Source organism: Pantherophis guttatus, chromosome 1 (assembly GCF_059756535.1).
Source record: "Pantherophis guttatus breed Tessera chromosome 1, ASM5975653v1, whole genome shotgun sequence".
In the NCBI taxonomy this organism is placed as follows: Eukaryota; Metazoa; Chordata; class Lepidosauria; order Squamata; family Colubridae; genus Pantherophis; species Pantherophis guttatus.
The window spans coordinates 265,066,627-265,083,720 of record NC_142063.1 but is presented as its reverse complement, the minus strand read 5'-3'; the positions used below and the strand labels follow the sequence as shown (position 1 = coordinate 265,083,720).

The following is a 17,094-nucleotide window of genomic DNA, read 5'->3' as shown; positions in this document are numbered from 1 at the left end:
CCTCCAGAAGTTGTAAATGTTCTAACACTGGAAGTTTTTAAGAAGGTATTGGATAACCATTTGTCTGAAATGGTGTAGGGTTTCCTGCCTAAGCAGGGCGTTGGACTAGAAGACCTCCAGGATCCCTTTCAACTCTGCTATTCTATTCTATTCTATTCTATTCTATTCTATTCTATTCTATTCTATTCTATTCTATTCTATTCTATTCTATTCTATCCTATGCTATCCCATCCCATCCCATCCCATCCCATCCCATCCCATCCCATCCCATCCCATTCCATTCCATTCCATTGCTTTAATAATGGGAGATGTGGAAGGAAAAACCAAATCAGGATGACCAGCAGCAAGATGAGTGGACTCAGTTACAGTGAAGATGGTGCACCATTGGAAGATCTGAAGATTAGGGACAAGATCATACTGGAGAAAAAAATCTATCTTTATGGTCACTAAGAGTCAACACTGACTTAATGGTACATAACTGTAGAGAGAATAAAGAATGGTCTTGAAGGACTGGTGAAAGAGCTGCTTTCAAGGCAATGATCAGGTAAGAGGAGCTTGAGCCTGGGTCAAAAAAAATTATGTGAAAAAATATGGGCCATCTCACAGAATAAATTAATTTAAGCAGGAAAGTACATTCTGCCCACAAAATATTTATTGGATTATTTCATTTTTGATAGTATTCATCAATCATAGGCAGAATGAGGAAGGGGGAAGCACAGTCAGAATAAAAGTAAGTATGAACTATATGGTATTGGTTTTTTAATCTGGTGTAACTTGTTGGACTGACATCAATCAATCAATCTCCCTAATTAAGTTGTGACATACATTCAGTGCTTTAAAATTGGAAGTTATAACGCTATTCAAATTTATTAGGAAAAAATACAGATGTTCTCTGTTCTCATGTCCTCTATATGACTGATGGCTGTAGTTACTTCTTTATGAGACAGACATACTCATTTCAGGTCAATTTCAGTTTTTTTCCCCATAGACCTATCCCCAGGACTGGATATAACTCATGTCTGGCACAAATTAAGATCTGAATTGTTACTTACAGGGTGGGACTTCTTGCCTCAAGTATCATATAGCTTTAAATAGAATTACTGGAATTTCCACTTTTATTGCCATTATTGTTGTTGAATAAATTCAGCATGATTTTCATCAGCTTTTAAAAAGGAAAATTCTGTATACATTTTGGTGTTACTAATATTAGTATATTATTATCCTGATTATTATTATGATATTATTAATAATAATTATGATATTATTATCTTAATAATAAGAACTATGTCTCAATGCAAGATTTGGCATCTTAAGCATTTGGACAACTATTCTGTACTTTAGAAGATTATCAACACCTGTATAATCAAAAAGAACCTGTAAAACTGGTATTTGATTGGATGCATTCAACAGGTGGCTGGATGAAAGAGCTACCATCTACTCAAGTCTGAATCCCAAAATGTGTATAGTCAATCCAAGCAGAAGCTCAGCATGTCTATTTTTTTTGCAGAAAACTCAGAACAAGATAATTGCATAGTCTACAAGGTTGGAGGCAGTATTTTCACAGACTTGCAAAAACAAAACAAAATTCTGCATGCATATCTTGAAATAAATGTTCCGACTCTTTCTACAAATTGAATAGTTAATAAACATTCACTAATAACAAAGAATAGCTTCAGGAAAAGAATGCGAAGAAGAATGCAGCCCCAATCGCTTCATTCTCTTCAAGGCTGCTTTCGGGTTTTTTAAAACATGGGGAAATTCCAAATAAATACAGATAGATAGGTTGTCTCTTTTTCAGAAATGGCTTTTAATATAAACTATAGGGCAGTGATGGCTAACTTTTTTGCCATCACGTGCCAAAAGCAGGGGGAGCAGGGGGGGGTTGCCCATGTGCGTGCCCACACCCATAATGCAATGTACCCCACTCCCACGCACACGACCCCCATTTGCCCCCCTGCTTTTAGCATGTGATGGCCCGGTGGGCCCAGGAGGCCCATTTTTCACCCTCCAGAGGCTTTCTAGGAGCCTGGGGAGGGCAAAACCCCCCGGAGGCCCTCCGGAGACCGGAAACAGCCCATTTCCCAACTTCCAGTAGGACTGAAAGGCCCAAAAATCAGCTGGCCGGAGCACGCATTGCACTGGAGCTGAGCTATGGCAGCGCTTGCGTGCCCACTGATATGGCTCCGTGTGCCACCTGTGGCACCCGTGCCATAGGTTTGCCATCACGGCTATAGGGTATCATTAAACAAATTACAAATTTAAGAAAATAAAGAATGTAAAAAAGAAAGGACTGATGATCAACATATGACATTTTTAATACACTTCTCATATTTCAGTTGAAAGTAATATAAGAATTTCAGGATGGATGTCTGCAAGGGAGATGGGAAAAGAAAGGGCAAGAGCAAGAGACTAAAAGTCACAACATGTGCATGATGACATCACCATACCATGCTCTATCTACTTGCATCAGGCATTGGGATGCAAGAATGTACTGATGGTACTTGCTCAATGATGTCACTGAACTTGAGTTTTGGTATAACTGGATTATGCTGAGGATGTCATTGGTCTCAAGAAAGCAGAGGAAGTTGAAAACAGGTTTATTTCAAAAATTCTATTCTTCAGTGTCTACTTTGTAATGGTCAAAAGATGGCTAGAACTTTTAATTTTACATATACTTGCAAAAAATTTTCTCATGGGTAAAACCTTGAACCAACATAGAATGTCTGTGATATGGTGAGGGCTGAATATCTCCCAAATAGTCAGGAAGCTGCTAATTTGCCTTAGTTCTTCTCAATCTCTCTATTTCTACATCCTTTGGGCTGCCTCTTCTTCATCACTTCTATTGCCATATTTGTTGCTTAGGCCCATCTGCTGGCTTTTATATCAACATCCCTTCAATTCTTCAATGCTGAAATTATATTTTAATGCGGTAACACCGGCAGCCTACCTCCAATCCACATACAACTTCTCACAATAGTTAATTAATAAAAATTTGATTTCAGAAGAAAAAAAATAAGAGATGGAATATTTACATCTAGTTCACATAAAAAATAATCTCATTTTTTTTCCTTAGGTGTGGAAAAGACAAATTATTTTACCTGAAAACATTAAGAGCCATAACAACAGGAACCCCAAACTGCTGGGTAATTTGAATTTGCTTCAACAAGTTGCTGCAACCATCCGACACCAGCTTGAGATTCTGTATGGGAAATGAAAGAAAACCAACAACAAATATACATTTGTTGTGTTTATTTATTCCTAACAGAAAACATAGAAAACATAGAAAAATGTTTTATTGCTGTGCTTTTAATATACAATATGGATCAGCGCAATGAATTCTGTCCACCTACATTAGTTCTTATGTTCAAGTACCTTAAACCAGTTTTATGGCTTCTACAGAAATGCCTGTCAAACTCCCTATAAAGAAATGAAAATGTGCTAAGAGAAAAAAAGGTATGGGAAATTGAATTGAATCTTATATATTAACTATTTTCTTTCCTGTTACGTTGAGGGTAATAATTATTTGTTAGATTTATATCTTTCTACCCTCTAGAAATGTCAAGTGGCTTACATAGGGATCTCCATTCATTTTCTTCCTGTAGCAGCAACCTTTTGAAGTAGATTGGACTGAGAGGCAATGATTGGCCTGAAGTCACTGAGTTAATTTCCATCGCTTGAAATATGGACTAGAATGTGAAACCTCTTTTACTGAAAACCTTACAAGTCCACTATGGCTGATACATAAATGAAGTTATATTTACTGATCATATCTACATAACAGTATTTTTAGTGCTTACTGGCTGATCAAGATGTTTGAGTTAATTCATATCACTGCTCCAGTGGTGGGTTTCAAATTTTTTTACTACCGGTTCTGTGGGTGTGGCTTGGTGGGCATGACATGGCTTGGTGGAGAAGGATACTATAAAACCTCCATTCCCACCCCACTCCAGGGTGAGGATACTGTAAAATCTCCATTCCCTCCCCAATCCAAGGGAAGGGTCCTGCAAAATCCCCATTTCCTCCTGATCAGCTGGGACTTGGGAAGCAGAGAATAGATGGGGGCAGGGCCAGTCAGAATTTTGACTACCGGTTCTCCGAACTACTCAAAATTTCTGCTACTGGTTCTCTAGAACTGGTCAGAACTGCTGAAACCCACCTCTGCAGTGGTCACATGGACTTGCTCAGTGGTGAAATCCAAATTTTTTTACTATCGGTTCTGTGGGCATGGCTTGGTGGGCGCAGCTTGGTGGGCATGGCAGGGGAAGGATACTGCAAAATCTTCATTCCCACTCCACTCTGGGGCTAGCCAGAGGTGGTATTTACTGATTCTCCAAACTGCTCAAAATTGCCACTATCGGTTCTCCAGAACCTGTCAGAACCTGCTGGATTTCACCCCTGGACTTGCTGTATGAGGTTTTCAGAGCATTTTGAGGCCATCACTACGTTCAACGTTTTTGGGAGCCCCACTTAAAAAGTGCATGTGCACATTGCTCATAATACATTTTTTTAAAAATTAGTTAGGTCAAGGACCCAGGGAAGTTAAAAAAAAGAATCAACGTCAGAATCTAAATGGAAAGGAAAAAAAATAGTGTGTGAAAACAAAGAAGAGAAATACTAGCGATAGATTATGCGAATACGAGTGTGTGTTTCTGAAAGACAAGAAGTATGATCCTTTCACCGCTAATTACTTAAGCAATCCACAACAATATTCAGAACCTTGGACTTTGTTACTTTTTGTCATTAAAAATATTCCAGAGAACTTTGTTTAAATACCAAATTTAATTTCCATCTTCCTCCTCCTACTGAAACCCAGAACAATTTACAAGAAAACAATAAGAACAGTTTTAAATGAATTATCATACTAATATCATCAACCCTTAAAAATAATACATACAAAAGTTGCAAAAGGCATATTAATATTCTGTTGATGCAGCCTTACAATAAAAATACCACTAGTGTTCCCGAGTTTCTGGACTATCTCGAAAGACTAACATCAACCTTCATGGTTCTGTCTATTTAATCAACCTCTTTTTAAAGAAAAAAAACCCCTCCAAATATATTTTTATCTGTTACCTTTCATCTCATGGCAGCCCTACTTGCTACCTATTTTTATTGCTGCTATGTGTTTTATGCATGTATGCATTTTATGCATAATTGCATATTTAATTTTATTTTACAACTTTTCTACTTATTATTTTGATTTTTTGCTGTTTGCTTATGGTTTTGATACTTTAAGTAAGTTTTATTAGGTTTGATTTTTTTTTTTCTTGTTAACTGCTTTGGGTCAGCCTATGGTTGGAAACTTGCAGTATGTAACTGAATAAAATAATTTAACAAATCAACAAATATTCCCATTCTTAGCATTGTGAACTGTACTTTCTGGAACTGTGAGGAGGGCCTCCATAGGTAACCTTATTGTATGAGTTTGATGGCATTGGGAGAAAAAGATTTTTCAATACATTGGATTAAGCCATTTAGTAACAGCCATTTAATCACAGCATATTTCTAAAAATCGATTTTAATAGGGACAGGAAATGTTCTCACCTCTTCCGTATATTCTTTCTTAAGAGGTGCACCAGCTATAACCTGAAATTACAAACAAACAATTAAAGAATAGACAAATATTTAGGAAAACCTAAAATATGTGATCTTCATGATTTCTAGAATGGAGAAACCCTGCAAAACTTTTTTTTGAATATTTATATGAAAAGCATTAATGTTACTTTGTACATATATTTTTAATTACCAGGATTTTAATATGGGGATTTTGGAATAGTGTTGATTCCATTTAAATTGATACTATTGTATATCTGACTAAACAAATCTCTAGCATTTTGCAACTAGATAATACTAGACTCAAGTTCTGAATCCAGTTTTTAAACCTGAAAATAAAGCTATTCCAATGCATTAATTTTTAATCAAAATGTTTTGAAGTTAGAATGCTTAATAATTGACCATATTTTTTTGTGCTAGAAAGTAAATATTTCTAACCCAATGTTTGCATGGGAACTTGAAAAAGAGAAACAATTGAAGGAGGACGTCTCAGCTCCTTCTTTTTGCCTTGAGAAGTACTCCCATGCTTCCTATCTGTACTCTAATTCATGTCAGTCATCCTTCCTTCAGATTTCCTATGTGATTAAATCAACTTAAGAAAAATATAGCGGAGCTAGAGAAACCATATGAAGGCAACGTTAAGGAACCTCAGCGCTTGGATTATATTCTGTGAACTGGTTTGAAGTTTCAGTGGGCACAAAAACAAATGAGACAAACTACATTCCTTCATTTGCTCATTCACAAAGCCAGAGTTTGTAACGGAAAAGACAACAATAAATCATAGCTTCAAACTGTGGTTTACAGCCTAATCCTAAATATGACTTAGTCCTAACTCTGTTTGCCCATCACATAAGCCCTTTAAAATCAACCTAACGGATTACTACAATATATCAATCCAGTTAATAAATTCCAGTTCCCTACTAAGAAATCATGTTCTTGCCAAATCCTAAATAATCCTATTACTCAAAAATAATTACTAAGAAGTATAAATCTAGTAAACTACACCTGGTAATAATTTAGTGGAAATACAAAAAAAGGAAAAGGAAAAAGGAAAGGAAAGTAAAAAAAAGAAAACTAATCCTTGGAAGGTGAACTGAAAATGTTCAGGGGAAAAAATTAGGTTATGACTATTTGTTGGTTAGTTATTTTTCTTGCTTCAACTGAATGTCTTATATAGTGGGAAAATGGTGAAACTACACTTTTAAAAAAAAATCAATTGTGCAGTCTCCTTGAGGTATCAAAGAAATACATTCCCCATACAAACAACAGGGTTGTCAGGCATAGAATTATTAATATTTTTTAACTGAGTCTGCAAACCTCTGTACCCCAAAAAAGTGAAAAAAAAAAAAAGCGCTGGAGAACAAATATTAAGGCTGCATCCCAGAATAACGTAATATATTACAGCTGCATGCCACCAAATTGAATGAATTTTATACTTCCCAAAGTGGAAGCAACGGGGCACATTTGCAAAATACTGGTATTTTCAACAGGGAGGAGAGAGAAGAATCAAGAAAAACTAATTTTAATAAAGATTTTAAAAATAAGCATGCAAAAACCAAGACTTGTGGTACTTTTAGCACGAAGTTAAAGTATTAAAGTAAAAGATTGCAGATTGCAGTAGCAGAGTTAGAGTTTTCTGTAATTCTTTGATATCTTCCAACTTTTTGCAGCTCAGATAATATAGTAACTTTAGGAATGAAGAATAAAGGGGTGAATAAAAAAATAAAAAAAGGAGAAGCAAAAATAGAGACAAGGTGTAGATGTAAAGACAATGATGGATTATAACCAAAGTAGTTAGCATATAATCTTGGAACAATTAGTACTTGTAGTTAAACATCAGCATCCAGTGGCATAAAAATTTGAAAAACCTTGGAAAACAGGGGAGGCAGGGAAGGATCACACTCAAACAAGAAATTAAAATTAAATGAAAGAAAAAAGTGAGGAATCAAAAGATAAAAACCAGACTGCATGCCTGGATGACAGGCTGAGAGAACAGAAAGTAACAGAAGAATTTTGGCAAAGAAGACAGAAAATATAGGCTCTAATATATGTGCCGCAAAGTATTGCTACAAACAGAACTTTTAAAAAAAAGATAAAGAAACAGGGTGCAATATAGTCAAGTTGAGTACTTTTAAATTCCATACAGTTAATAATTCCCTCCCAATGAATTTAACAGATCAAAGTTCTTAACTTTGATTGGAATGTACCCATAGTTGGCTTAAATAAGGAAATAATTAAGGGGATGTAGGAAACAGACTTAGGAACTAGCAGTGGGTGATAGTTCAAATTGTGGGATCATGAGCCAGTTATTGCAATGTGAAGGATGAACTTCAAGGGTAGGTAAAAAAAAAAAAAAGTAAAAAAATAGCAAGCAGATTTCGTTCCATTTCCTAAACTTCTTAAGTCGTGTAGACAGCCTTCCTTTAAATAGCTCTAAAACTATTGTCTCTTGACAATTCAGAGAGACTGTTAATTGGCCTGCAGTGCAACAGGAGTCATTTCAACCAGTTCCAAAACTGAAATGTTTATACTTATTTCAAACGATAAGGGGTTTAAAAAGTAGGGAGTTCTGAAGATTTATTCTCTGTTTTCTTTGAGAGGTAAAGACACTTACATTTGGCCCCCCTCCATGCATCTTCAAAGCCCTCACTGTAGCCACAAGCACAACCACACTGGGAATCAAGCCAGAAGCTCTACATTTGATGTTGAAGAATTTCTCCATTCCGATATCAGCACCGAAACCGGCTTCAGTTACTATTAGGAATAAAGGGTTAATTTAAATTAGAGTAGATCAGTGAACCCAGGAAATGCTGCTCTTTGAGGGCGATAACAGTTTAGTATATACACAAGTAGCTTCATCTATGCAGACACCTCATCACGAATGACCATGTTTTCACAGGAATAGGCAGTGCTTTTATTTTTAAAGAAGAGTGGGAAAGTCGCCCAAGCTAGAAATTTCAATCAATGCCTTAAAAAAACATTTGTATTGTACACATTTACACAATGCCCATATATCATGTACCCATTCCTAAGGGAAAAACATCATTCAATTGTTGAAATGAACATGTTACTAGAGTAGTTTTGGTATTATACATCCAAATAATTAGTTAGGGCAAATAGTTATTTGTTGTTTACTTAGATTTATACCCCACTTTTCCTTCAGAAAAATATATATAGATTTTATCCTCTCTTCCCCTCCTCCCAAACAACAAGCCTGCATAGAGTGATTTTTAAAAAATCACTCTGTGTACTTCTTCAGCTACAACCTGAAGAAGTACATTCATCATTAAGGCCAGACTAGAAAGCTCTTTTTACATACTGAGAAATCTCTTTTGCACAAAGGTTGCCACTTCAGTCCACTTTCACATGTCAGAGGCTTTACCAAATCTTCACACAGTTTGGAAAATCTTCACATGATCACGAAGATCACATGATAAACTGCCTTAAAAGTATGTCTCACATATCAGCTGGAATCTAGTTAAGTTTTAAACAGAATTATTGAAACCACAGGGACTTATTAATACAATACTTATTAATACACCAAGAGCCTTGGTGGCGCAGCAGACTAAAGCGCTGTTAAGTAACACCAGCTGCCTGCAATTACTGCAAGTTCAAATCTCACCAGGCTCAAGGTTGATTCAGCCTTCCATCCTTTCGAGGTAGGTAAAATGAGGACCCAGATTGTGGGGGCAATAAGCTGACTTTGTATAAAAAAGAACACCACTTAGGGGGGCCCGAAAGCCCTACTAAGCAGGTAGATACAAAAGTATGAAGGCTATTGCTTAACGCATTGTAAGCCGCCCTGAGTCTCCGGAGAAAGGGCGGCATATAAATTGAACAAACAAACAAACAAACAAACAAACAAACAAACAAACAAATAAATAAATAAATAAATAAAGCTAATTTTAATGCATCTGTTCAAAGGATGGATCTAACCCATTAGTCTTTGCTGAAGACTTCACGACATTAGCTCTGAAAAGGTCTTATATTGATGGCTGAGGGCTTGTGGCCAAGAGACAATTTTACCTAAAGCCACATCATGGAATTCTTGCTGTGTGTGGGACTTTTGGGGAGCTTCAAAATTGGCAAAATGGCAGATGAGGCCTCACAGTGCAAACCCCACCTCTTTTGTACATGTGTCAACATTGCATCTTCAGAATAGGCTGTGACTGCTCTGTCTGCCATCCTGCCGATTTTGACTCACCTACCGATCAACCCATACCCATACGCAAAGAATTCTAATCCTCATCAGGATTATACACTGCATAATATATAGAAAGCAGTAGGAAGAAACTGTCGTAAAAACAATGTCAGCCTTTTAAGGCAGATCAGTTCAGGAAACAGATTACGGGAAAGTTGTTTATTATTGTAGGATATCACAACAGAATCTTGAAAGCCTGTCAGATTTTCTTTCCACTCCATTTTATACCAAACAGATTCAAAGCAGTGTTATTTTGAGTTTTTTTCTCATACTTTCCCAGGACTGGGTTTCTGTTTTTTCCTTCCTTATTCCTCCATCAAGATTATATTCTTTTAAAAACAGGCTAATTGAATTGAATTGAATTGAATTTATTAAATTTCTATACCGCCCTTCTCCCAAGGGACTCAGGGCAGTGTACAGCCATATTAAAACACATATAAACTCACAAAATTTAAAAACAATTTAAAACGAATATATAAAATTTGGACCACAAGGTTAAAAGCTAACAAACACCTGATTTAAAATTCATATTAAGCCAGCCCGGCCTGTTGGAACGAAAGAGTCTTAAGGGCGCGGTGGAAGGTACGCAGGTCAGGGATCATACGCACCTCTAGGGGCAGCTCATTCCAGAGGGCTGGTGCCCCCACAGAGAAGGCTCTCCCCCTGGGTGTCGCCAGTCAACATTGTTTGGCCGACGGTACCCTGAGGAGTCCCTCTCTGTGGGAGCATATTGGCCGGTGGGAGGCTATTGGTGGCAGAAGGCGATCTCATATATACCCAGGTCCTAAGCTATGGAGCGCTTTAATCGCACCCGGAAGACCACCGGGAGCCAGTGCAGCTGCTTCTTCAGAATTGCTTCTGAATAAAAGATATGATATAAGTATGCTATGCCATTAATGTCACTTACTGTCATACTCCAAATGTAAGTATGAGGATATATTTATTTAGTTAATTGAAATTTTATCAATTTTAAAAGAGCAATTATGAAACAAACTAATGCTGCATATATTAAAAGATAAATCACATATTACATTTGCACCTCTATAACTGTATTAATACATCTACTGCCCCAATAATGATACGTTTAAAAAAGTATGATTAAAAATAGCATGATTAAAATAGCTGTTAACAGCTGAAACCTAATTAAGTAATATGGATCAGATATCGAACCATAGGACTAGCATTCTATGTAAGTAAGTAACTGCCATTATATGATTAAGGAAAATTTGCTTATGGTTCATCAGTGAACTGATATTTACTTATTTCCCATATATAATTTAAAGAAAACATTATTACTGCACATTTTAAAATACAGTTATTTCCAGAAAACAAATGAATATAAGATTTGGGGTAAAAAAAAATCCAGACAGCCAATCCACATTTATATCTTTTTATATTATTACCCACTTTTTTGTTTCCTCATTTACATTCGCTTGAATTGGGAAAAACTGAGGTACAAAGCATCAGAAATATTTCATGCAATGAATCTGGGGACTGGAAACATCATAAGTCTGACAAACACAAAATCAGGACTACAGACACTCTGACTAGTGGGAGAGGAAGGAAACAGGATGCAGTGTAAAGGCCACTAGGATGAAGGTAACCAACTGCAAAGGAAATAAAACAGAGAGTAAATGTAAAGATAAAACCATGTGCCAAAGCCATGTACTTTGACCCTTGTTTGTGCTCAACTATTCAACACAATCACTTTTGTATTATTTCCTGCTGGCAAATCAGAGTGCCAATGAAAATATAACCAGATAGAGGCCAGTAGGACAAAAATGATTCCAACTAGTCTTTGTTTAATAATCATGTAACTCTGGAGGCTAGTTATGTAGATATAACTAAATAAATGTTCTATTTCAAGGCTCTGTGTTTGTATAAAGCTCTCCAGGCATTCATACTATGCGTAATTCTACATATAAGGAGAAGAAACCAAAGCAAGCCTATTAGGTCAGCTTGGCTCTCACACCATCCTCTTTGCTTTCCAGGAGTAGAGTGTGAAATAGAAGGAGTATCCTTTGTGTAAATAAAAATCATAGTTCCAAAAGAAGGCTCTTGAGGCCCACAAGAGCTCTCTTGTGGAGTAACAACAAGAATGAAAACTACATTTGACTCCTGCCATTGGGTTATCTCAGTTATTAGAATCCTTTAAGGAAGCTCTCTCTCTCTCTCCCTCCCCTCACCCGTGTGTCTGTGTGTGTATGTGTGTGTGTGTGAGAGAGAGAGAGAGATAACGAGACTGATATATAAGATGAGGGAGGAAAGACAAATTAAAGGAAATGCCTTTATTTTTCTTTTCACTAAAGTAGATAACATATGTGAATGCATATAATCCCACTTACATTATCTGGGGAATTAAAAAAAAAAACACTCAAGACATTCTGACAATTCAGCATTTATGATATACATCCCCATGCTCTTGGTGCAATTATTAACATGGAACATGCTTTTAGAAAATACTTTTACAGGCTACTAAATTATAAACTAAAACTCAGAATATACAGGCAGAAGAAAGCTGCCATCAGGCTATAGCTCAACACAGTTCCATATGGGGTCTGAATCTAATAGTCAACATTAACATAGCAAGAGACCTTAAAAAAAAATATCAGATGTTTTTGTCTGGAAGAACACAAAATGAAACGGGTAGGAAAATTATCTACTATTAAAATCTCATAAACAGGTAGATTTCAACAAAACAAATCTTTGCATCGTAAGCATTTAGGGTCAACACATAAAAACCAAAAACCAAAACAGCACACTGGAAGAGAGTACTAGAAAATATGCACACTAGGCTAAGTTTTAGGACATGGAATAGTGGACGCCAAATTCCAGAACAATGCAAGAGGAAATGGAAATTCTGAATTGCTGGTGGCCATATAATTCTACGATGTAAACATAGTTCTCCTCCTGCAGCTGTCAGCAAGGAAACTATGGAGTTCAAAGTTACAGAAGCACATGAACTTTAACCCCAGGGATCCAAGGCATTTTGGTTGGGGAGCAAGGCTCAGTGTTTCTTGTAAAAGAGCACATCGCTAAACACAACAGCTGCCAAAATAAACCAGGATAGATCAAGATCCATCTGAAAGGATGCCACTTTTTTTTTTTGGTTAGAACAGCAAGGGTAAATGAACTAGATGTTTTTACAACATGACCCCACATCTCTTCCTAAATGAGCAATTGTGGAATGTGGTACTCTCAGATCTTTCCACGTGTTCCAAATGATTCCATAAACTTGCTCTATTCAGTAAATTTCTAATATATTTCAGATGCTTGTGGTCCTATAAGGCATGTTTTAAATCATATAAGCCTGGGCTGGAAGGAAAAAAGACATATATAATTTACAGGTATTACTTTATCTTTATAGAATTCTGTTTGAGGATTCAAATCATTCAACATTCTGAAATAAATGAGCAAATCTTTCCAGGAATAGCAGCTGGATTATAGAGAGACGGTGTCTGTATGGAATTAGAGGATGATTACAGAGGATGGACCAAAACACCCTCTCCTCATTAAAATATACTGTCATCTGAAGCTCTTTTTGGTTTAAAATAACTACCAGTATTTTGGAGAAAAAAAAGGGAGACAGAATTGAGAAAGCAGCTCAAGTAACTGGCACATCAATATTTGTTTTCAAGTTATGTATATCGGTAGTCCTCATCTTACATCAGTTTGTTTAGTGACTGTACAAAATTATAATGGCATGGAAAAAAGTGACTCATGACTATTTTTCAGTTATGACCTGTAGTGGGTTTCAAATCCCATTGCTACCGATCCAGGGTGAACCGGTAGCAACCTTTCCAGATTCTCCATGATCATGAGATTAAAATTCAGATGCTTGGCAATTAATTCATATTTATGATGGTTGCAGCGTTCCAAGAAAATGTGATCCCCTTTTGAGATCTTCTGACAAGCAGAGTCAATGGGGAAGCCAGATTCACTTAACAACCGGGTTACTAACTTATCAACTGCAGTGATTCACTTAACGACTGTGGCAAGAAAGGTCGTAAAATGGGGCAAAATTCACTTAACAAATGTCTCACTTAACAATGGAAATTTTGGACTCAATTATGGTCGTAAATTGAGGACTACCATCAGTGTCCTCAATTGGATTTACCATCAGTGTTTGCCTATCCTAGTCCAATTTTGCTCCTCCTTCTCTGATCTTGATTGATGAAATTTTTGTTGTTGTTGCGATTTTTGAGTTAAGAAACTTTGAAAATGATTCTATAAGTCCTAAAATATATTTTTCTTGAAAAACAAACCCCAATGTATCATTTTGGCTGTCGCTATTTTCTACCATCACCTGATCTATCTTTTCATGTATACATAAAATAACTTCTAATTATTGTCCAAATTTAATTCATAGTTGGATTAATATGTGACCTAAAACGATAGATTTTATCCCATTCCAGTAAATTACAGGCAGTTTTTCCATAGCTCATTGTCAAAAAGGTGTTGTGGTTGATTAATAATTATATGTGATTTGGACTTAATCAAAGTGATACAATGTTTTGATGGCTCAATTGCCATTGGGTGGGGAGGAAACCGAACACCAAGAGATTCTCCATATATTTATTGTAAATTATGTTTTTCCCTTACTTTATGGACAAAGTATTTATTCTATGCCATGTAATCATTATATCTTACTGTTTCAACTGCAAAATGAAGCCTTGCGTTAATATATCAACATAGAAAACAATGAGAGGCATCATAACATTCCCAGATTGAATATTACATAGTTTTCAATGATGTCATAAGAATTACCAAAGCAAAAATATTTTTTGTGTGTGAAATGGAAGCAGTTACTACAGAGCTCCAAAAGATTACCCATAAAGGTGAACTAATCCTCTAATGAAATGTAGTTGGATGAGAAAGCTGATTCCCAACTCCAAACTGCTATCTTGACAATCCCAATAGTGCTTTTTCAGGAGGCAACTGGACTTCCTTGCTTTTTCTTTGAAGACATTTTGCTTCTCATCCAAGAAGCTTCTTCAGCTCTGACAGGAGCTGAAGAAGCTACTTGGATGAGAAGCGAAACATCTTGAGAAAAAAGAAAGTCCAGTTGCCTCCTGAAAAAGCACCTTTGGATGACTGAGAATGACCTGGATGACTGAGAATCTCTACAGACTGCTGTCTTGACAGTTCATATGGAATTTCAGATGCATGCCTGACTCTAGCCTTGTTCACGAATATCTACCTGCTTCCCAATTAATGGTTGATTTCCCCTTGAATATTCTCCTTCACTTTTGCTTATTATATGAAGATAAATTGCACACATCAGGCAAGGGAGGAGGAGGGCCAACTGGTACCATTTCCTGCCTCCTGCATATTTAACTTGAACTGGAGAATCCCTTTATTTTGTGAACTGACAGGAATGAGTTATTAGAAGTAGCTCTTTTGACAGTATGCTAAATCTGATTGAGGAAGGAAGGAAGGAAGGAAGGAAGGAAGGAAGGAAGGAAGGAAGGAAGGAAGGAAGGAAGGAAGGAAGGAAGGATCTAGAATATTTTGCCCATGGCTGGTGAGCAAAATTAGTATATTTTGCCCACCAGTATTAGTAATACAGAGCTAATACAGAATTAGTTCTGTATTAGCTCTATTTTCTATTTAGTTCTTTAAGCTTCAGCTGATGCAGAATGCAGTGGTGCAGAAAGTTACGATATGTATCTCTCCAGAACAGCATATGTTGCACTTCTGCTCCACGAGATGCCCTGGCTGCCAGATTGTTTCTGGATCCAATTCAAGTTGCTGATTTTTATTTTTAAAACCCTTCATGCCATGGGTGGGCATGCCTCTACCTACTACGTCAGCCTGTTTCCTTAGATTCGGCAGAGAGGGAATGCTGCAGGTACCATCTTCAAGGGATCTACATTTGATGGGTCCCAGTTACAATGATTGTTTTTATAATATTTATTTCATATTTTTATTTTATTGTTGTAGACTGCCCAGAGGCACTTCTAGTGAGGCTATATAAAACAGATAGACAGACAGACAGAGGTGTTGTACATTAAGTCTATAAATTATAATGAGATATGGTGATGATCAATATTTGGATCCAGACATGTACAGAGTAGAATATTTACACTCTGACACATCAATTTTTTGTAAAGGTCACAAGGGAAAACAAATATTGAAAAGGAAAAGGTAATTAATTTTTTTATATGACAAACTTCAAGAGGTTTTAAAAACACTTGGCATACACTAGAATGTTGCTAATTTTTAGGGAAACCCTTCTGTCTTGTGACTTTGCTTTTGTTATGCAGCGTGCATCTTTGCAAGCTGGCGGGGAATGTAACAGCTGCTGTTGTTATACACTTTGAAAAATGTTCTCACAGGAGACTAAACTGTGAAATAAACTCAATTTGTCTATTATTGTGCAGCCTGTACTACAGTAAGAAAACTTATTTTTCCCCTGGCACAATTCCAAGGATGGACCTATTCTAGAAAGCCTTCTATAGCATGAAATCTGTAAGATTTTTTTTATATTCTTGGGTGTGTTGATTCAGGATCAGATCTTGTTATTATGATTACAATCATAATGCTCAAGTCTGTGGGTTTTTCTGGAGACCTTCATTAACAATGCATGGTCAGCTGCAACAATACAAGTCTTACTAGCATCTCTTGGATGATCTCCCATTGCTTTAAGCTGAATATTGAAAAGAATAAGATTGTTTTGTTTGGGCCTGTCAGCTTCGACTACGTCTTCCCCGTTTGTCTTCAGAACTCCTAGATGGCCCCAGTTTCTTCCTTGCAGAGCCTCAGGCTTTGACTAAACTGAGACTTTAGTTTTATTGAGGATGCCTTGACTGTCAGACAGATAAGATTATTGTGATAATCACCTGATAGATGACTAGGCTTAGGGGGGGACCGAAAGCCCTACTAAGCAGGTATATACAAAAGTATGAAGACTATTGCTTAACGCATTGTAAGCCGCCCTGAGTGTCCGGAGAAGAGCGGCATATACATTGAACAAACAAACAAACAAACGAATAAATAAATAAATAGGTGTTTTCCACCCAAGCTTAGTCCAGAAAAGGATCATTTGACAGTTCCTGACCTTCCAAGTTATTTTCATGTCTCAATACAACACAGGATTCTTCACAGGTTCCTAGTGTTACCCATTTAAACCAGCGGTGCTTAGGTTTACAGCTGTTCAGCCAGAAAAAAACTTTCTACTCTGGGGTATGTCTGCTTTGATTCCTCCCTAGAATATTTTTTTCTTTTTTTCTGATTTTTTTGTATACTAACTTTTGTGTTTTTAACATAAACTAACTTTTATGTTTTCCTGTATTTATTTAAGTTATATGTAAAGTCTGATTTTGCATAACTGATTTTGC

At 36.6% G+C, this 17,094-nt stretch overlaps 1 protein-coding gene across 2 annotated transcripts in view; it reads right to left on the bottom strand.

Annotated features, from left to right (window-relative positions):
- The window catches only part of MTHFD1L (methylenetetrahydrofolate dehydrogenase (NADP+ dependent) 1 like), a 122,060-nt gene that overhangs the window by 38,352 nt on the left and 66,614 nt on the right, over nt 1-17,094 (bottom strand). For both annotated transcript variants that reach the window (XM_034419016.3, XM_034419015.3), the window contains exons 21-23: nt 8,168-8,307; nt 5,545-5,586; nt 3,099-3,199 (exon numbers count right to left, since the gene is read on the bottom strand). In XM_034419016.3, the coding sequence (XP_034274907.2) occupies nt 3,099-3,199; nt 5,545-5,586; nt 8,168-8,307 (283 nt within the window). The remainder of the gene's footprint in view (nt 1-3,098; nt 3,200-5,544; nt 5,587-8,167; nt 8,308-17,094) is intronic.